General features: G+C 42.6%; 1 protein-coding gene across 1 annotated transcript; it reads right to left on the bottom strand.

Annotated features, from left to right (window-relative positions):
• Nucleotides 1–2,529: 2,529 nt before the first annotated feature.
• Nucleotides 2,530–20,552, bottom strand: usp31 (ubiquitin specific peptidase 31). The gene is made up of 16 exons (XM_035615231.2): nt 19,293–20,552; nt 18,359–18,490; nt 17,907–18,001; nt 17,712–17,804; nt 16,975–17,110; nt 16,448–16,595; nt 16,176–16,356; nt 15,878–15,989; nt 15,565–15,659; nt 14,523–14,600; nt 12,833–12,962; nt 12,173–12,292; nt 11,753–11,978; nt 11,509–11,667; nt 11,005–11,157; nt 2,530–9,685 (listed from the first exon to the last, which is right to left on the bottom strand). Exons 1-16 carry the CDS (start codon nt 19,818–19,820, stop codon nt 8,193–8,195), a joined length of 3,879 nt encoding a protein of 1,292 aa, XP_035471124.1. The 5' UTR covers nt 19,821–20,552; the 3' UTR covers nt 2,530–8,192.
• Nucleotides 20,553–21,309: the final 757 nt, after the last annotated feature.

Below are 21,309 nucleotides of genomic sequence, written 5' to 3'. Positions count from 1 at the left end.
TGTTATTTTCATAAGGAGAAGAGAATGTAACATCTCTGTGCTCGGACGTCCACGTGCGTGCACATCTATATTAAAATCAACTCACTGCCTCGGGACGCCGCTGATCAGAATCAGGCAAGAGTGACGATTTCTCCCCGCGCTAATCTCGGTGCATTTGCTTGGTGTGAAACCACCAGACAGAGAGGCAACGAAAATGACGGCAGAGAATCATAAAATTTCAATAAAGGAAACAAGTGGGGGAAACTGGCTCCCAAATTTCACTCATCTTTAACCATCCATGGGACCTCAGGTGGATTCATTTACCCATAACACTGGAGGTGCTGAGTGTCATTCAGCAGCCGTGATGGTTCACGGCCTTCATCCAAAAGACACACACACACACACACACACACACACACACACACACACACACACACACACACACACACACACACACACACACACACACACACACACACACACACACACACACACACACACACACACACACACACACACACACACACACACACACACACACACACACACACACACACACCCCTCCAGCCCACTCGGCCGGTGCCTCGGATCACTGCTCGTGTTGTGCAGCACCCGTGTTGCTGCCTGGGAAAGATCTCCCCTATCAATCTCCTCGCTGTCAGCCACACGGCCCCCCCGCCCGGACCCCCGGACGAATCCCCACAACAGAAATCGAACAGCCCACTCCTCTGTCTGTGCTGAGAGTCTGTTGCTGTCTTGTCCTGTCCCGCTTTGAACGTTGCTCTGGTGAAGGGTTGATTGAGTGGTCTCTGGGAAAGAAAAAGAAAAAGGGGGGGGGGGGGGGGGATAACAAACAAGCAAGTGTGAAAGTGAATGTGAGATGAAGCTCGGCAGCAGCTGGCGGAAGACAGGCAGCTAATTGGCTGCTACAAGGAGGAACATGACAAATTAATGCCGATGGCGGAGCAGCAGATTTTTACATCAGATTTAGTGTCGGTACATTATCCCGCACTTGGAGCCCACGTGGAAAAACGATAATATCTTGCAGTGTTTTTTCCCCGAGCTCGGTCATCAACAACCGCCCTGCCAACGCGACAGTCTGGTCTTCAGTGAAAGTATTCAAAATGAATATCCACGGCCGCGCGGCGGCGGTTCAACACGCAGCCCGTCCTTCTCTTTACCGACTGAAACCATCTACAGTTGAGAGGTTGCGTCACGTTTTCACGACGGCCATTATTCTCCGAGACCTCGGGGACGGCGCGGGGCCCAGACCCCCGCGATCTGTTGCTACAGACGGGTTCATGTCGGTGACCTTTAGCCGTGGCATCACATGCATATTGTGCTCAGGGTCTCGCACCTCTCCGCCTGTGGCGCTCCGTCTCCGTCTCCCCCCTCGGTCCTTCCCCTGGATTCCAACCTCCGCTTGCACCCTTCTAAAATCGATGATTATTGATTTTTTTTCTTTTCCTGCACTCTCTAGGGTGGAGTCAAAGGAGGGGACAAGGGAGATAAAACCACAGGCGAATTGCTAAAGTAACTCCACTGTACTGCGGGGGGGGGGGGGAATTATTACATGATCAGAAGAAAAGTATGAATGACTTTCTGATCAACAGTGGTGTGAAGTAACTAAATACATTTACTCAGTATCGTATTCGAATATTTCCATTTTATGCCACTCTACTTGTACTCCACTACATATGAAAGGAAAAAAATATAACTATCTTTTACTAGTTAGGCTAGTGAACTATTATACATTTTTCAGACATGACCCTACTAAAGGGTAATGTAATTTTTTGGTAAAAATTTATTGAAAATCAAGTTAAAAGTTACGTTAAAGTCAAGTTAAAAAGTATAAATTGGAGAGTACAAGGCATCATTGTTGAACATCTCATCACTCTCTATCTACGCGTCTTCTCTAGAGAAACGCCTGAATAGAAATAATGAAGTCTCGCTACCAAGAATCGCAATTCTCGTTGCTCATTAAAAAAACAAAAACAACCTCGCATCCACTTTTCACCAGAACAACAAATGTTTCTCTGCCACAGGAGATAAAAGGTGTTAAATGATATCAAGTGGACACCTCCTCCACGTAGAGACAAACTGAGCTCACACTTGCTTGCATCTGCAAATCCCAGCTCCTTCGCACCTCTGCATTCTGCAGCCAGGAGAAGGTTGAAATAATAATATCGCGCAGCCTTGGGGTCTCGGATAAGACGCACTCTGCAGCGGCAGAGAGACAACAAGCGGCAGAGCGGGATCTGAACAGGATGAAAGTGGGATATTTGAACATTAAGATAACAAGCTGGCTATGAGAATAGAAACTGTGGACAAACTGAGCCCGCTGTTGACTTGTTGCACTGATGAGGTGAGATTAACAGGCTGTTCTGACAAATCAGAAGCTGTGAAGCAATAACACAGAAAACGGCACCTTCAATTTTCTATTATTGTCTTAATGCTGCATCAGTGAGTCTCTTTATGTTGTATGGACTCATGCTGATTTCTAAGAGAAAAGCTCCCTCTAGTGGAAGAACACTGACTTATACAACCAAATCGTTTTCAATATTTTTAATCAGATTTTTTCATTTTGTACTTGCATGGGTAAACCAACAGTATATACACATTTGTCTTTTTGAAGGATTTAAAAAAAAGAACGAAGGAACATTAAAAGTGCATATATTTGATAACAAAAGAGAAATAAATTAACACGGAAGACTTTTGATGCAGTCTAATGAAATTACTGGATCAACAGTTGAACGGTTTTAAAAAATTACAAAAAAAAGAAACCATGAAATGAAAATATACACGCGAATGCAGGAACAGAGGCCCTAATGTACAATAATAATAAAAAATGTTGACAAAAAAAACAGGCCTGTTTAGATAATGCAGAGGTCAATAATAACCTGGAAGAAGGAATACAGTAAAAAAAAAAAAGGCCTTGATAAGTAAAGAAAATAAAATTCACAATAAATGCATTATACTGTATTTTACAAAATTCTTTATGAATGATAGAATAAAAAAACACAAGTAATGGTCAAAGCAGAGACCTGCTATGGGTTCAGCACTATAGTGTTTTTTATGTTATAGCTTCAAGGAAAATAAAAGGAGACTCGTGACATTCATTCGTTACACAGCTCTTTAAGTTTCTGTATCATCCAGATACAAACTGACCGTTACAATTTGTTTTGCTTAAGGCTGCAGAAAAGTTTCAGTATCATCAGTTTGTAGTGTTGACATTTGATAAATGTTCCCCCGCAAAATTATTTTGGAGTCTTTCAGTATTAACTCCACTTCTGTCGACGCAGCTGTATATTGCCATTCAGTCTCTGAAGAATCTTTAATCTGCGACTTAACATGTAGGATTTTAGCTATTTGAGCTTCTGTGGTTATTGCGACTTTGATTCAAAAGGTAAAATACTTAAACATGTTGCAAATACTTATTGTTACTTACTGGAACTTAAGTGACCGCTATTGACAACAACTTAAGAAAGACATTTGAGTCACAACCACGACAGCTCCGTACAGGATTCTCGAATCTTAACCGACTTGCATATTGACAGTTTGAACCAGTTATTGGAAGAAAATAATTTGTGGCACCTCTTTAAAGAATTTCATAAAGTTGCCATGTTTGTCTGTTGATAAACTGCCGTCTTTGAATAAAAAGTAATAAAAAAACTCACATCATGACGAAAACAATCGATGTGGCATTAATATTACAAAAAGTACCAACTGAATATTTATATTTGAATGTCATTACGTATTGTAATATAAAACTATAAATTTGCCATCTTTCTTTATTGCATTTAGCTATATATATATTTATATTCATTTACTTGAGTTGCCTTTATATAAGAGACTGACCACATCTTTGATGTAGCTGAGAACATTTCAACAGGGGTTCACAAACTGTGATGGAAGGCCTTTTTCACAAGACATACATACATTAGGCTATTTAGTAACCACATAAGAGATTATCGCATCCAGCATTTGTCGCTGCTGGTGTACAAAAGTAAATATTTAAACATCTTGTCAAAAAAGGAAAAGAAAAATGACAGTAACCTACCAGTGTGGTAGGAGCACCCAGAGAGCACAGATCTGCAGAAATAAAAAAACATAAGGTAGAGAGGAAAATGTAGAACGCTAAAAAACTATTGTGGCATTAAATACAAATTATATGTAGGCAAGATTCTTTTTATTTATTTTTTTTTAAGTTTAATCCCTTTGCCAGAAAAAGACGAAATACTCTGTCATTTATAATTTGTCTAAATATTGGAATGGTGTGCAAATGAAGCGATGGGATATACCAGCCATGCTCTGCCTCCTACTGTACAACAGCTGCAAGACTCTTGCATAGTTAATGAAATACATGCATTAGCGTTTTTCATGCAATACTGCATTCCTTAATCAGTCCGCAGTTCTGTACATCGACCACGTGTATAGAGGGAAAAAACAGACAGCGACTGCAGTGAGGAAAGAGGAGAGCGGAAAAATCAATCATGTAAAAATAATGTTCTCGGTTTCGTCTTACATAGATTTTTTACATATTGTTGCGTATTTGGGTGATTAAAGATAGAAAAGTACTCGTATGAAGTACGAGTCTTCGATTGGCCTTTTGAGTCGTGTTGCACCTTATGGGGCAAACTGAACTTCCTTAGTCAAAATGATGCACATAAAACAATGACATGATTATTGGATTATTGCTTTACCACTAGTACGTTGGTCATGGCAAAATAAAAACATCTTAAAGTAGGTTTTTATAATGACGAGAGCCAAAGTCAATACCATTGACAGTTGTATCATAGGCTGGGCTTATTAACACGTCTGCAATATATTACACCGTATTGAAGAATTTAGGCTGAGTTGCTACTGAGTGAGCTGCCTGCTGTGAGGATCTGCCACTGAAACTGCTAAACCGGCGTGTCAAATCTAATCTTACACGCTGGAATAAAACAATAATTCAGACCATGTCGTGGCGATAATGAAACTTGCAATGGTTGGATGGTTGGAAAACGAGGCAACAAGCTGCGGCCTTCAGATGTAGTACAGGAAAAAAAAAATTGGGCTGGATACAAATCTGATCTTAAATTATGACCCATGTTATAATAAGGATAATGATGAAAGTGAAGGGGCGTCACGTCCTTTTTGGCTACATGAACGGATTAATAATCCCCAAAAATGTCAAATCTAGCAAGTTCAATGACAAAATCCAGCTGTGGAATAAATGCAACCTGGCTTCTACAACTTCACTAAACTTTAACAAAGGGAAACAAGAGTAAAATCCATAATGACACATAATTGTCCTGCTTTGATCCAAAGTGCCACAAATCGGTACCTGATAGATTACAATGTAGAGAAAAGAGCAGCTACAGGAAAACCACCACAATTAAAACAATAAGTATGTTACTGCAATGGTCTGTTCATAATGGAAGATAACTGTCACTACACTTTTTAATACGGTAGTCTCAGGATAGGTCCTGAGGAACTTTAGTGTCAATCATGTTCATCACTTCTTCTACACATCAAGTTTTTTGCTCTGGTTTTATGTTTATGAGACTTTTTTTCAGAATAATAAAATGTAATCTGTGTATCTATTAGTTTTCTTTACTAATGGCTGCTAAATTTCAGAACAGAACATGCTGGGTAGAATTCATCCCACTCAACCGACCAAGTGACAAGGGACAAATACGAATTGCTTGCTTTTAAAAACTGGAGCGTTCAACTTCCCCAGTTCATCTGTTTCACGTCACCAGATGTGGCCATGTTGCACAAAGCTACCTTTTTACATCCTGAGATGTAAAAAAAGAAAATCAAACTTGATTTGGACTGTTCCCTCCAAAAGCAAAACTGTCTTAACCAAATCTGCTCAAACCCTCATGCAGGCCATTGAAATAACATACGGTCGAGTCGTCAAAGTGAGTGGTGTTTCCTCTGAAACCATCTGAGAACAAATGTAAACCTGGTTTAGGCTACAGAAAAAACAGCTGAGAGAAATACTGTAGAACTACAACCCAAAGATTATTTTTTGATTCTTAAATCAAAATCCGCTGATCCACATTCATTCACTGAAAACATACAATATGCTGGTGTATCTAATGTGTGACTATTGCAAGTAATTCTACGAAGGTGATGCTGTTCAGTTTGAGTCCAGCAGCGTGACACTAACCTGCCCAGGCTTCTATCTATACAGCAAAAGTTCAGCCAGCATGTGATTTGAGACGATATAAACACAGTTCTACAATGAATTAAATGGCTCATTAGCAACATTCTGCTTCAGCCTGATGAATGAAAAAAAAGGGGCATGTGGGGCAAAGCATTGTCCTCTCCAATGAGGTACCACAGGTTTCTGGTTCACCGACGTCTGCGGTCACAGTTCTGAACATCGGCGTTTGAAAAATAATGTTCATTTAAGAGACATCAGTGCCGGAGGAGCAGTGGTCGGTTACAGCACCAGGAGAAATGAAGGGTGATTTAAATGACCCCTGAAACATTGAGATGAATATTGTTCACTTTCAATCACGTCTACAAGCCTGTTGACTCTACTTTACGATATGTAAAAAAAAAAGGGGATAGTTACATTAAGTTAGTGTGTGTGTGTGTGTGTGTGTATATATATATATATATCTACATATATAATTGTTCAGGCTAAGGGAACCCTACTTTATCTATACAAAGTGCAAACAACACAACATTCCTACTCAGTGATTCATACAGTAGTGGATTACTATGTTGCCGAAGGCAATTATTTGTTTCCATGTACAGTATTGGAAGGCGCTTAAGATCGTGTTCATTTTGCTCACGGGAAGGAAAATAAATGGGACTTATATACTTTATATATATATACACGCAGATGTATTTTCAGTTTAAAGGGTTTCATTCCAAAACACTATCTTTTGAGGAAAAACAACTTCAATAAGAATTTAATAAAAATACATATTTGTTGAAAAGCTATTAGGTAGTATTAAACAAAGATAAAGGTTTGTCTCAATTCATTTTCGTACTGATCCCTTTATTGTTTTTGGTCCAGGACCTGACATTACCTCTATAGTTTTTTTTTTTTTAATATTAATAATAATAATAATAATAATAAAGACTCTTACTACTCCTTATTGATCCTAGAAACTCTCAAGACAAGTAATATGAATATAGTTATGAGTACATATAGTCAATATAGTCATAGACAAATGTCCTTTAGACAAAAAACACTCATACTCTCCCTAATGTCATGAAGTGTGTGCGTGACTGCAGGTTTTTATCGATCAATGACCCGTTTGATCAGCTTAACACAATCACTGAAAACTGTTTGAATACTTAACCGCAACTATTTCGGAATGAAACTCTTTGTGTGTGTGTGTGTGTGTGTGAGTGTGTGTGCATACTTCTACTTCTATCTTTGTGAGGACCTCTTTGACCATCAGAGGACATATTGGCTGGTCCTCACTTTTTAGACGAGGGGCCGTATTTAATTATTTAATAATTAAAATTGGTTTTAGTGTCAGGGGTGGGATTAAGGTTTAGGTTGAGGTTAAGGTTTCAGTTTGGATGGTTACGGTTTGGGTAACGGGCCTGGAAATGCCTTATGATTATGAGTGTCCTCGCAAAGGTACAAGTACAATGTGTCCAGAGACCATCGTCAATGTTGTGGTTCTGTTGGGTTTAAAATGCATATGGAAGAGCTGTGAGGTTTGAGCATTCGCAACTAGCCAATGTTCATCTATATTATTTTGAAAAAAGTTACGCTACAAGACAAACTATGCATCGCTGGTGCGTGCGAGGTGAAAATATCTCATATCCCTGCATTTCAAACCAGGTTTTTCAATCTGAATATTTCTTTAAGACATAAAAAGCCCCTTGTCTGAAGGAAAGATAATGGGATTTGAAGATTACATTTGGTGAAATTTTGTCAGCAGTTATACAGGACTCAAGTAATCACGATGCTGCCAGAAAACATCCATGCCAGAAAACATCGAATGTGTCAAGCTGTCTCTTAAAAGGTGTCAATGGTAACAATACAAACTGCTCTAAAAACCAGAACTGGAAGTTTACCAAATGAGTAAATATGCAAATGAAAATTCGCCAACTGACATTCAAACCTCAAAGCCATCGAATGCAAGTGCAACAAAACCATAACAACAACACGTCTGGTGCTCTCTGAAACCTAGGCATGAAAGAAAAATAGCTGCAAATATGTACGTTCAATATAACTCTGATGGGTTTTATCATTGAGGCCTCTGCGTTGTACGTGCGGGAGATTGCATGCTTGACGACAGCTTTCGGGAAGATGTCAGCCTTTCGAGGGGCTTCTTCCCTTTCGTGGGAGGCTTGACACTTACGTCAGAAGTGGAAGACTTGGACTTGCCTACGTTTAACAGAGTGCGACTGAGAGAGCTGGGGGGCTTGGAAGACTCTTTAGTCTCTGACTTCTTCTCGCCTCCTCGAGTCTCCGTGGAGGTCTGCGAAGACGCGGCGCCTCCTGCCTTTCCGTTGTCAGCGCCGATCTCCTTGGCCTGTCCGTTCTGCTTGCACGTCCTCTCCGAGGATTTTTTAGCGAGCATGGTGCTTTTACCCAAATCAGCCGACCGGCGGCTTTCCCTTTGTCGAAGGGCGCTCTTAAAGAAAGACAACCCCTTTTCCTCGGACTTGCCGCTACGCTGCAGGTCCCTGGTGGAGACGCTCGGTGAGCGCAGGCTGGTGACGGAAGAGCTGCTGCTCGAGCTCCTCACAGATTTCCTTTCGATCCGGCTGCTCTCCCCACTCTTGGAGAGTGAAGAGCGAACTGTCGAGCTGCCTCGGAGACTGTTGACCAGAGGGCTAGCGTGCATAGAATCTCTGCTGTAGCTCCGTTCCACCAGTCGTTTCCGACTGCTCGCAGTGCTCTTTTCTGCGACGCTGGCATTCTTCTTTGCGGTTGGTGAGGGAGAAGCCGAGGACTGAGGTGTGGAGCGGACACATGGCTTATGTTGTGGCGTGGCGTCTACAGGCGCCGTTGCTCCCTTTGTTTTGGAGGGAGTCCCGCTGGGCGTTGAGGTGCTTTTCTTTGCATTTACACTCTTTTCTTTCGTATTGCTCACCTTCTTGCCTTTCACGGGTGTACTCAAAGACTTCTCAGAGGCGGAGGTCTTATGGGTGGAGCACAAACGTTTTTTGGAGGTCTTCTCTTGCTCCACTTTGCTGGAGCTCTTTGCGGAGCCGGTGCTTTCTGCCTTTGAGCCAAACCCTCCAATGCTACTCTTACGCTTCTGTTCTTTGGAGGGGGTTGCGTGGGCAGGTTGTATGTTTTGGTCTACAGCTGTTATCTGGTTGTTGTTTTCAGTTGGCTCATTTTTGGCGCTCTTCTTTTCCACTGGAGTGGGAGCCCTGCAGTACATCATGTCGAGGAACTTCGTATTGTTGTCCTGGTCACTGAAGTTGCTCTCCATCATAGACAAGGGAGTCCTGCTGCCAAAGTAGCGCTCGTGTCTACTATAGCTGCCAAAACAGGATGTGGAGACCTTGTCATCGCAGGCCTCTCCTATCCTCTCGAGAGGAGGTGAACATCGAGAGTCGAGGGAGAACCGCGAGGGAGAGTTTGATCTCATGTGCAGCTTAGCAGAGAGAGACCAGGAAGGTTTGATCCCGCTGTCGCTGATGGCTAAGGGACTAGCGACGGACGACCTGGAGGACACGCTCTGACGCTGAATGCTCCTCACAAAAGGCCGGACAGAGAATCCTCCTACAGACAGGGCAACATTTTAGTTTATTTATTATTTTTATAAGTCCTCTACAGACAGGCTTGCGCAAGCACTCCTGTCTGGAGAGCTGTATGAATCATAGCTCAACTGAACTCAAAGTGCTGACGGAAACCTTGAACTAATCCAAAAGTTCAACAACTTTACACCAACTGCTCCTTCAATATACTTAAAATAAATCCTTGCACCGAGGCATGGGAAAAAAATCTGAAACCCTGTCATATGCCATCTTATTTGTTTCCACAAAATTTACAACTAAGCTTTTACAAATTTTTGCCAAAAGATATTTAAATAATGTAAATAACTTGGTGTAAATCAATTTACTAAATGGTAGTGTTCAGTGTTAATTCAGTGTTTTGGCACTCAAGCATATGATAAATTAAAAAATTAAAAAACAAACTGGTTACATAGCTAAATGGATTACATAATTTGAAGGCATTACCCACAGAGAGATCTGTGAGAGCTGCAGTTAAACACAGGGTTTGCCCAGCCAACATTTGTGGGACTATGCTCACCCTGAAGTCTGGAGGGTAATATGAAGCCTACATTTCTATTAACCACAAACAGCAGCTCGAGCCAACATCTGTCTCAGTTTGGATTCACATGGAATTTCACATTTCACTTTCTGCTGAGCGTGCTGTCTTCAGCTAGTGATAGCGTTTCTGCTTTGATATCTTTAGAATTTCCATCATCCTAACCTTAAAAAAAAAACTCTCTGGGAAACCTTTAAGGCATTTTTTTGATACCAAAATAAATATTGTTAGTGGAAGGATTATTGCACCCATGGTACTAAGGCGTGTGTTGCTCATCTTACTCAAGAATACTCTGATTAACAGTGTAAGCAAACCCACGTTTGAAGCTGTTTATTTGACCGATGGGCTGCCATGTATAAATTGTTTTGTTTTTTTAACTGGTTTTGGTCTCTGGATTTAAATTTAAAAATATGTTGTCCTATTCACTGGGTGGACATCTACAAATGGCATTATTATAAGTTCAAGATCAAAAGCTTACTCTGAACTCTAAATATGAGTCAGATAAGACAGCAGGAGTTCATGTGCGTGAAATACAAAATGTACATGTCTGTGGAGATTTTCATTCACCCAGGTCATAGTTATCCACGAAGGTGTTGAATCAGGAGCAAATGGACTTGGTTGTAGTTTCTTAAAGACTGAAGAGGCCTCTTGAATGAATGGGTGAAAATTCAAGAAACTACAACCAAGTCCAGTTGCTCCAACTGAAGCAGCAACATAAAGAACTAACATCAATACAACTTTATAGAAACAAGTATCAACATCTGTCTCACCATCATCCTCACTGCGTTCACATGGAAACTCCACCGACTCAGCCAGTGAAGCCAGAGAGGTGCGTCTGGACGAGGCTCCAGACGCCAAGCTGGCAGGCCTGCTGCCAGGCAACCTGTTGACCCAGTGGTCACACAGTGACGAACTGGTGGAACCTGTGTGAAAGACAATAAAAACTGAAAAAACTTTTAAATGTTCAGAGCCGCGATGAAACATGCTACTTAGCCATTTTCTTCAAATAACAGGGCAAATTGCCTGAAGGGTCTGTGGACCTGCGGTAGGTGCGTGAACATTAAAATCAAGTAGAACAAGGATTAATTCTAATTCAGATGATTACATTGGTTTCACGAGCACATTACAGTCAGTTTCTCTCCAATATTTAACATTCAACAGTCAAATCTTTGACACAATGTGGGATACTAATATCAAACTTCACATTCACACGGGTCTTCATCACAGGATGCTTGGAAATACAGCAGATACTGATAGAGAGAATAAATACTGACCAGCAACAGAGCTGTTGGCCGACCAGGAGGGAATAGCGGTCCTCCTCTGGTAGAAGAGAATATAGGCCGTCTGCTGACACACGTCGTCATCAGCTACTGGTGAAACCTCGCTGTCGTCAAAGCAGTACCACTGACCGTCAATGGAGTTCTTGCAGTAAGCTGCAAACAAAAAGCAAAAAGCAAACAAAAAATGAGCCAAAAGGTCCCGATAAGTAACCTTTAAACAGCAACAAAATATTTGTACCTGTGTAGTGGCCTCCGTGCATATTCCCATGGTGGTTGCACACGGCATACAGGTCATACAGGTAGTCGTCTGGATTTCTTCCCAAGCCGTAGGGTCTTCTCCACGGCGACCAGTGGGAAGGTAAACTCCAGCTGCTCTGACTCCTCTTGACCACATGAGGCGCCATGTCCATGCCCATCAATGGGAAGCGCACCATGTTCAGCATCTTCGCCCTCCGGTCTCCTTCCTGAGAGAAGAAACACGCAAGACAAATCAGCATCTAAAAGGAAAATTCCAATTTACCCGCTATTTGCAGTGCACAGCAAATTTCAAATATGGGATTTGATATCCAGGCCTGACCTCGAGTGCCCATTGTACAAATAACAATTGTCCTTGCCCTTGATAATCAGAGAGTCACATGTTTTAAATGAGCTGCAATACCTGTCTAAACCTCTTGAGATGCAGTATGAGTACGTCTGGCAGTGTCCACAGGCTGAGCTTGATGCGGCCCTGCTGCAGCTGCTTGCAGTGGGGACAGCGCCAGGCATCATCCGGGGCCAGCTGAGAGGAAACACACACACACACACACACACACACACACACACACACACACACACACACACACACACACACACACACACACACACACACACACACACACACACACACACACACACACACACACACACACACACACACACACACACACACACACACACACACACACACACACACACACACACACACACACACACACACACACGTCAAGGACGAGCTCTTAACCACACTGCTTAAACAAGGAGGCCCCAAGTTTTCCCACTTGCTCCTCTCGAGTCTCCTTCAGAACATTCAACAGGCCAGTTAAACCGCCTTGTACATGTAGGTCTGTGCTGAGAATTTCTAGTTTAGTCCAAACATGTGAAAGGCGTTTTGAACTTTATATAGGAAAATAAACAATGTGAGGCTAATTTTCAAAATATACTCACGGCTGATGTGTGCGAAGGCAAATCTGAGGTTTATTATTTCTAATGTCAAACTACTGACTACTGCAGTAATCTGTATGTATTTGTGAGCGTGCAGCTGTCTGGTCAAAAGTGTTACCTGCTCCTCCTTAGTGTAGAGCTGAAAGCACTGAGCGAGCGTGCAGGCCTGCGGCTGGTGGTGATGTTCTCGGTGCAGATACACACTCTCGGCATCGGGAATGTACTCCTCCTCGGTGTGTCCAAACAGACTGTGGTAGGGAATGTGAAGCACAGTCACTCAACAGCTGAGAGTGTGAGGATCGTGGGGGATCTGCCTTGAGATTTTGGTTAAAACAGTTTCCTATATCAAGGTTAAGTATTTAATAAACTAAGACAGTTTATTAAATACTGATTACACATTAAAGCAATGCAGTTTGTCCTTTAAATTATTATGTTGGATTTACACAATAGTACTCGATGATAATGCAGTGAAATTTGTCAATGATTTATGATTGCATGAATATCATGTACATTTCTGCATTTAAACAAAAAAAAAGTCATGCATGCGTGCAATAACCACACAACACAGTAATTAAATTAAAAGAGGAAAAAAGAGCAGACAGGTCGTTGATTGTGAAGGAGGAACTACAGACTCGTATTTAAAAACAACAGTGGGAGGCAGCTACATTCAAGGGCTCAGAAGAGGTTGAGTCTTGTACAACAGCCTTTGTGTGAGTTTGAGGTGTGTACTTGACATTCTCTTCAGAAATCAGTCAATGTCACCATCAATTTTTACTGAAATGTTTCCACACCTTCAACTGTGAAACTGTGTCCTCAAACTGATACGCGACAGTACAGTGATGCAAGGAGAAGCTCGTTTTGAGCGACTGTGGCAAGTTGTGGTTGCCGTCTAAACCAATGAACAGTGACATTAAGTTGAGAAACAAGTGTGAGGACTGGATGACATGAATTACATAATTTGGGGCCGACGTCCTGTCTTTGTCATGGCTGACACATTTTAGTGTTGGGCCGACGGCTGACAGTCATTATAATACAAGCTTCCGTGTTACAGCAGGAAAAAAAACAAAGAAAACAACCATGTAAATTTGTTCTGGGGAATTTGGCATGTAGTGGTCAGGTCAGGTATGTGGCTGTGACTGTCCCAGCAGAGAAGTGCTGTCTGAAAAGAGAATTTTCAGCACTACTTTGGCTCAAAGTCATCTTTAAAAAGGTGGACGGTTTGAAGAGTCAAAACCGTCTGCTATCTCCTTCGGAGCGTAAAAAGTAGACGAAGGTCGAATAAAGTAATGAAAAAGTGCATTGTGACGGTCAGGGGAAAAGGTCACTCCATCGCTTGCAGAGAAAGTTTGTTGGGTGTCAACCGAGGAATTGAACAAGATAAACCGAGTGTCTTATTCACCAACAGATTGGTAAGAAAGGATTCTGTCCAACATGGATACCATGGCTAATGGGATCATCTGGTATACCACAAAATAAGAGACGTGATGGTCAAGTACTTGGTTTTTAAGAGACATTAAAAATACCTGCAGGGAAAGCATCATGCATGTGCTTTTTTATTGTCATCTATGAAGTCTATAATCCGGTTGCGGACATTTATTTTTTATGTAATGAATGGCTTTCAATGAAATTACAGTGAATAAACATGATTTGATCAAGTGTAATTTGGTGCATCCATGTCTCTCAAATTAATACAGGTTTGTAAGAAGCTCTTGAAATTCAAAATATTGTTCCTGATGAAGATTACAATTAATGTCAAAATCGAACACAAACCACAGACGTCCAGCAAATATCAATCTTTTTTCACTCACTATTCCTTGGTCTCTTTGTCCCACTCTACCACTATCTTCACATGCGGTGGTCCACCTTGTCCACAGGACTTGTACGCTCTGTAACATAAAAACACATGAATTCATTTCGACAGGAAATTCTAAATGGGACTTTAATCCCAAATCGTTTATGTCAATGTGGGCTGGGAAAAGTTTTTTGTGGCTGTGTGCCTCACAACTTACGCGCAATTTAAAAAACGGGGTCAGTGTGAGCGGATTTTTAATCAAATATGAACATGTAATAATTTGATTAGACGATAAACAATTCTGCTGTTTGCTTCTTTTCAGGTTACATGGTTGTGTTCATGACAGACGATAAGACAACCTGTTTAGTTTATAAGTCACAGCATGAACACATCAATGAACAATATAACTATGATTTCACTTCTATTCACACACCTTTATGGAGCAGAAATGTTGTGACTTGTTTTATTACTGAGAACTTAAGTAGGTTATAAGCCAAACTTGCTAAACTGGCATGTTAACAAACAGTCACAAATCCTGTTGGGGCATGTCATCTATCCAGGCCTATGAGAGAAACTAATAAGGTACATGTGTAAAGAGAGGAGAGAAGGACTAGATGGATATGATATTGACGTCAACGGATCACACAAGAGCATGCCTGTATTTACCTTGGTGTCCATCTCTACATACAGTGTTTGCTTTGATTTCTGTCCCTTTCACTAAAGCCACGGATGCGGTGAGATGCGCACAGAATTGAAAATATAGGTAATTCACCCGTCTGAAAATTATGTATAGTTTTGCTAATATTAGTATTCTACTATACCACAAACAAAGGTGGTTCCACATATTGGTGTTAAATATATTTTCTGTGCTTCGTCCCACTGGATGAAATGTCTGGCTGACTCTAACTGGACTTTGGCTTTACAAGCAGAAATTAAGATCAAGACGGAAACTTCTACATGACGGGCAGTGAAAGCCATAGAAAATATTCATAGTTGCAGCCCTACACTAAGCCCTAATAAATCAGTAAACAAAAATTACATAGAATATCCAAACTGACCTTTCCACGGTGGGGTGACACAGTGGTCGCTCGTCTTGGGGAAGGAGGTAGGTTATACCAACAACGCCAACCACCCGCAGACTGAAGGGACCCACCTACACATACAGACAAAATTTAAAATACTGCATCTGGCTTATACAAACAAGGTGCTACCAGAAAAACAACAAAGACGACTATAAGTAATCTCACCAATTGAAATCACTGTTCTTTCAGCGATTACACTCTTTTCAAAAGATGATATACTATCCTAAATACGAGGTTTCATTTATCCATCCATTCTGTATGAAGGACTGAGGGCTTGTTCCTTCTCTACCTGAATAAAGACCCCAGGCCTCAAAAGATGACGCATCTTCTCCAGGATCTCTTTTTGTAGACCATCCCATGTCACAGTGCGCTCCATGTACAGTACAAAAGGCAGGCCGAACCTGAAACAACATAATGCATTCCTGTTAGTGCTTATCAATTTCTCCATTATGGTGATACCTTCATCTTTATTATTGACAGGAACATATGAAAATGAGCACTGTCCCTATCAAAAAAATAAATTTAAATGAACATGTGTTACATAGTCATAGCTGACTGCAGAACAGAAGGTATTCTGATTGTAGTACCTCTTTCCTTGGTGGCCGGAACAAGCTCTGTTACACACTAAAAGGATAATTTTTTCTGGTCCCAGGTTTTTATTGGGTGATGCGGTCACAGGGGTCATGGCCCCCTGCATGAAAGACGGCGTCCTGCCGATTTCGGCCCCGTACTTCAAGTTGTTGTGATTCAGGTTTGCGAGAAGACTTCCTTTGATGGATACAAAAGATGAATCTAGTTAAGATTCCCCTCTAATAATTTCATTTGCGGAATATTTTGCGAGACGTAAAGAAAGCGTCACCTCTTTTTGTGCGTATGTTTTCCAGTTTGAAGGTCTCGGGTGTCTCGAAGGCAAAGACGGAATCGCTCTCTTGAATGATGTCGAGATCATCGTCGTCATCACAAAACGAACGATGGAAACCATCATAGTACATTTCAGTCAAAACAAACTGAAAGAAGAAGAAAAAAAGCGGACATTTAAAAATATGTACCACTCCAAAGAAATAAAAAATTACATTGTTATTCCACAACAAACACAGACATCTCTATATCCCTCCTTATCCAACCTTGGCTGCTGTTGACATTTACTCTCATGGCATTCTCACCCTGTCGCTTTTCATCAATGTTCTCACTCAGCTGTCGCGGCCCTCAGGAAAAATGTGTTTATAAATCAGTTACTCTCCGACGGTGTATTGAGCTCCCTCTGTAAGAAACCTAGCATTATAGGAAACGACTGCCCGGAGGCAGGAATTCCTTGAGGAAGTTTGAGCTAACATTGTGTGACTGCACTGTGGCAGACCCTGAGCTGATAAGTGACAGAAATGGCACCTGGTCCATCGGGATCTTGGTCTCACGTGACACGGCGTCTCTGAGGCGATAGACGGTGCTGTTGAGGGGAACGGCGACTCCGATCCTCATGCAGTGAGAGTACTTCCCCTGGTAGACCACTGTCACATACAGGGGCCTGGTGGAAAAGAAGGTATCATAATAAATGATTCATTCTTGAATTCACTATGCACGCAGGCTCTGTTGTAACCATAAGAACACCATGACATATGCTCTACAACCGAAGAACCTTTTTTTTTTGTGTGTTTCTGACCTCTTTATTCTCTGCATTGCAGGAATGCCTAAAGTGAACCAACTGTTGTTTTGCTTTGAAACACGGCTCCTCCCGAGCCTTTTGTTGCTCCCCCAACACCCCCAGAAAACCAGGTTACATTCCTCCTGAACCACACACACACACACACACACACACACACACACACACACACACACACACACACACACACACACACACACACACACACACACACACACACACACACACACACACACACACACACACACACACACACACACACACACACACACACACACACACACACACACACACAGGTATTTGTTTCAGCTCCTTGTAAAGATGTCAACACTTACACACACATGTGCGCACACACGTTACTGAAATGTGTCACCCCTTGTAAAGAACTTACAAGGGGTGACAAAAGTATTGCAGATACACAGCCCATGTTTTGGAAAGCTGTAGTGCAGCTCAGGTGTGCACTCACCGCGTGTGTGGTAGTGGGATGGGCAAGGAGATGCACAGGAAGGGATCAAAAGTATTGCTCTGCTTTTGGCAATGTGGGCAGGTCAATGAAGACCTGTTTGGAAAAAATAGGAAATATCTTACTATAGCAGATAATATGGACATACACGAAGAAAAAAAAAAAGCTCACAGAACTTCTGCATGGCAACAATCCTACCTGTACTGTGCCTGAAACAGTTCTTGTACGAACGACCCAGCAGAGAGGGGCGGAGAAGGCCCCTCTAAACTTTGGTCATCTTCTTCAATAGGGGGCTGAACAAAAAAACAGGATTATACGAGTCAGATTTATAGGTCATGAATAATGCCGAACTATCAGGTTCATAGGCAAGTGGGAAAGCCAGGTTGCCCTCACGTCCTCTGTTATTATCGACTGTCACCTTGCAATCGAGAGGAAACAAGACAAGGCAAGTCTAGAGTTCAACTGCACAGTGAGCGGCTCATGTGTAAACACTGAGTCAGCAGAATTAAATAAACACCTGTGAAATATAATGTAATGGCAACTAAATACACGAAAGACTGTATGGCTGAGCAATTTGGGAAAATATTCATTCATCGATCCAACCCAATACATTTAATGTTTTTTAACACACACGCGACATTTTAATTCACCTTAATAGCGGGCCTGCTGTTGGGGTTGATGTTTAGGTCCTCGTGCACCCTGTCCAGCAGCCACAGCAGAAACTCCTGAGCATCTTGCTGCGCGTTCCCTTTAAACTGCGTTGCATTTTTTGATACAGCATTCTGCAGAAAAACACAAATATTGCAATGTTAAGGCACTGTTGTTAACCTAAAGCGAGGTTTCAATAGCAGCAGAAGGATTCGTCTGAAGTAACACCAACGACATTTACAAAAAAACTGAAACATGCACATTTTCATATTTCTGATGGGGGGGTGATATTAGTTTTAGAGGTCGGTCATAGATAGATACATAGATAGTTACTTTATTTATCCCAAGCAAAACAATATATAGAGAATAAGAATAATAAATATAAAGAATTTACATGACATTAACAGTGGAAAATAGTGCAGTAGCACAATCATGTCATGTGCTGTTATTTCCTTCCTATTATGTGTGTATTTTACATATAATGCCAAGCAGAAGCCATTTATGGTCACTTTACATATGTAACTTATTCCTCATTCCTGTATTAAAGAGTGTGGATGAAACGTGATTTGTGAAACATAACGCTAACGAGCCCGAGCCCTAACTAAACCCTAACGAGCCCTAACCCCTAACGAGCCCGAGCCCTAACCCCTAACAAGCCCTAAACCCTAACAAGCCCTAACCCCTAACGAGCCCTAACTAAACCCTAACGAGCCCGAGCCCTAACCCCTAACGAGCCCTAACCCTAACGAGCCCGAGCCCTAACAAGCCCTAACACTAACGAGCCCGAGCCCTAACCCTGAGGAGCCCTAACCCCTAATGAGCCCTAACCCCTAAGGAGCCCTAACCCCTAACGAGAACTACCCCCCAACCAGTACACCCAGGGGAAACACTGTGATTAGTTACAGAAACACGGTGGCAGTCATCTGTCACCCTCACCTTGAAGTCCCTGCTGTGCTGGGGGGTGTACTCGAACGTCCACAGAGCCCGCACGAGTCCCGACAGCTGCTCCGTGACCTCTCCCTTGGCCGGGGGACCCTTCCTCCGCAGCAGCACGCCGGTCGTCTTCGGCGCGTCGCCCTGCAGCTCGTCCTCGTCCCTGTAGTGCTCCAGGACGAGGTACTCGGCGAAGAGCTCGGTGTTGCTGAGGCACTGCAGGATCGCGTTCATGAAGCAGGTGTTGCCGTGGTTCTTGAGCCCCGACACGCCGGGGACCCTGTCTCCGCACAGGAAGCCCCCGATGTCGCCGTCGTCCATGGGCACATCTTTACCTCCACTCTTGAAAGCGGAGAACCCGCCGTCGTCCTTGTCGTCCTCCGCTTGCACCTCGGATCCGAAGTGGGACAGGGCGGTCAGAGTCCTCAGCACCCTGCTCATGAAGCTGCCCGCGGAGCGCACGGAGCCGCGCCTGAACAGCTTCTTGCCGAAGCTCGACTTCTTGTCCTTGGTCGCCGCTTTGCAAGACATGGCTTCGATCTACGTTGGAGTCAGACGGACGCGTCGCGCAAAGCGGGAGTCGTGTCGCCGGCTCCTGCACGCTGCTCCATCCCCGAATGTCACCAACACAATGACGCCGACAACGCGTCGTCAACGCGGATGCTGCCGGCGGCGTTAGCGCGGTAATCTCACCTTAACTAGCAATAACATTTCAGTCAACGGTTTGTTTCTCTTCCGAGCAAAGCATGCGGCGGTGCGTGTTTATTTCCGAGTGTAAAATGACATTAGCGTTTCGTGCACAACAGCCTCGTTTAAACACACAGGCTGAGGTCAGTTACCTTAAGAGTCGCCACGTGAACACGTCTCAGATCCGCTTGTTCATTAAAACCTGCAACTTGCTCCACAGTTGCCTTGTTTGTTTGTTTGTTTGTGTTTTTTTTTTGTTGCGGCTCAACTTCCTGGCCCGCAGCGATGAATCAACATCGGATGTGTCGAGAGCGAAGACAGCGGCGTTAAGCTAACCTAGCTAGCGCGGAACGCTAGCTACAATAACAAGAGCCGCGGAAACCGCGACAGCGCCTTTGAGCCGAGGTGTCCACGCCCGACGGGGTCCGACGGTCCGCCATGGTGTGCAGCGAGTAGCAGTCGAGGAGAAGACTGTGTCCGGACTCGGGTAGACGTCACATTTCTCATATATTTGGAGGCACACTCGGGGCTAAGCTACCAAATAACTGAACCGTTTTCTACTTCTTCTTCTTCTAGTGTCTGTTGGCAACTAGGTAGGCGAGTTTGCGGCTTGGCGAGCGCCCCCTGCTGGGCCGGTGGCAGAGCCGCAACCTGGCTGCAAATAACATGTTTTGTTTTTTTTAACAATATAGAACCATGGATCTATTAGATGTTTAGAACTACCCAGCCATTTTGATTGGCAATTATTCAGTGTTACGTATTGATAAACAAGCAAATATTCCTTCAATAAAAAATAATGCTTTATTTTAAGGAAGGAAATCTACATTGACTGATCACAAGAACCAGGACATCAGGAGTATGAATAACATATCCACAATTTCTTAATACTTCAAACTTTTCTACATGCAACTATAGACTCAGATATATCTTCTTGTTTTCACCTAATATATAGGTTTAATGTTGGCATCACAGACATGCCTTTACCAAAGGGATACTGTTGATTAATGACTGTTTCTGTAAATTAAGCAGGACAATTGTGTTCATTTCCAATGCCCTCAATCTGAAATACACTTATTTATTATGCTGTCCTTGTCATGTGCACCTTAACCGAAGACACAAACATCAATCTGAACATTACAGCTTTTCTCCCATTTCAACCTGTACTGCAGAAACAAGTTATTTAGCTACAACACAACAAAACAGTTTTTAGCACATATGTTTCTGCTTTTCATATGTAGGCTCAAATATTAATAGTCATAGAGGTTACATCACATGCTGTATAATGACAGAAGCAGCTATTACCTGACCTGAGTCAGCTTTTTTTTTTGCAATT

This window comes from Scophthalmus maximus, chromosome 17 (assembly GCF_022379125.1).
Source record: "Scophthalmus maximus strain ysfricsl-2021 chromosome 17, ASM2237912v1, whole genome shotgun sequence".
Taxonomy (NCBI): domain Eukaryota; kingdom Metazoa; phylum Chordata; class Actinopteri; order Pleuronectiformes; family Scophthalmidae; genus Scophthalmus; species Scophthalmus maximus.
Note: the sequence above shows the minus strand (reverse complement) of the source record. Positions and strands in the feature narration are given on the sequence as shown.

Bases quoted from the DNA above. Each gene is read 5' to 3' on its own strand.
- usp31 (XM_035615231.2), bottom strand. From the start codon at position 19,820: ATGTCTTGCAAAGCGGCGACCAAGGACAAGAAGTCGAGCTTCGGCAAG. The intron at 17,805-17,906 runs GTAGGATTGTTG...TTTTCCAAACAG, and splicing joins CTGTTTCAGGCACAGTACAG to GTCTTCATTGACCTGCCCAC. The intron at 17,111-17,711 runs GTGAGTGCACAC...CTTTTCCACCAG, and splicing joins ATCCCACTACCACACACGCG to GCCCCTGTATGTGACAGTGG.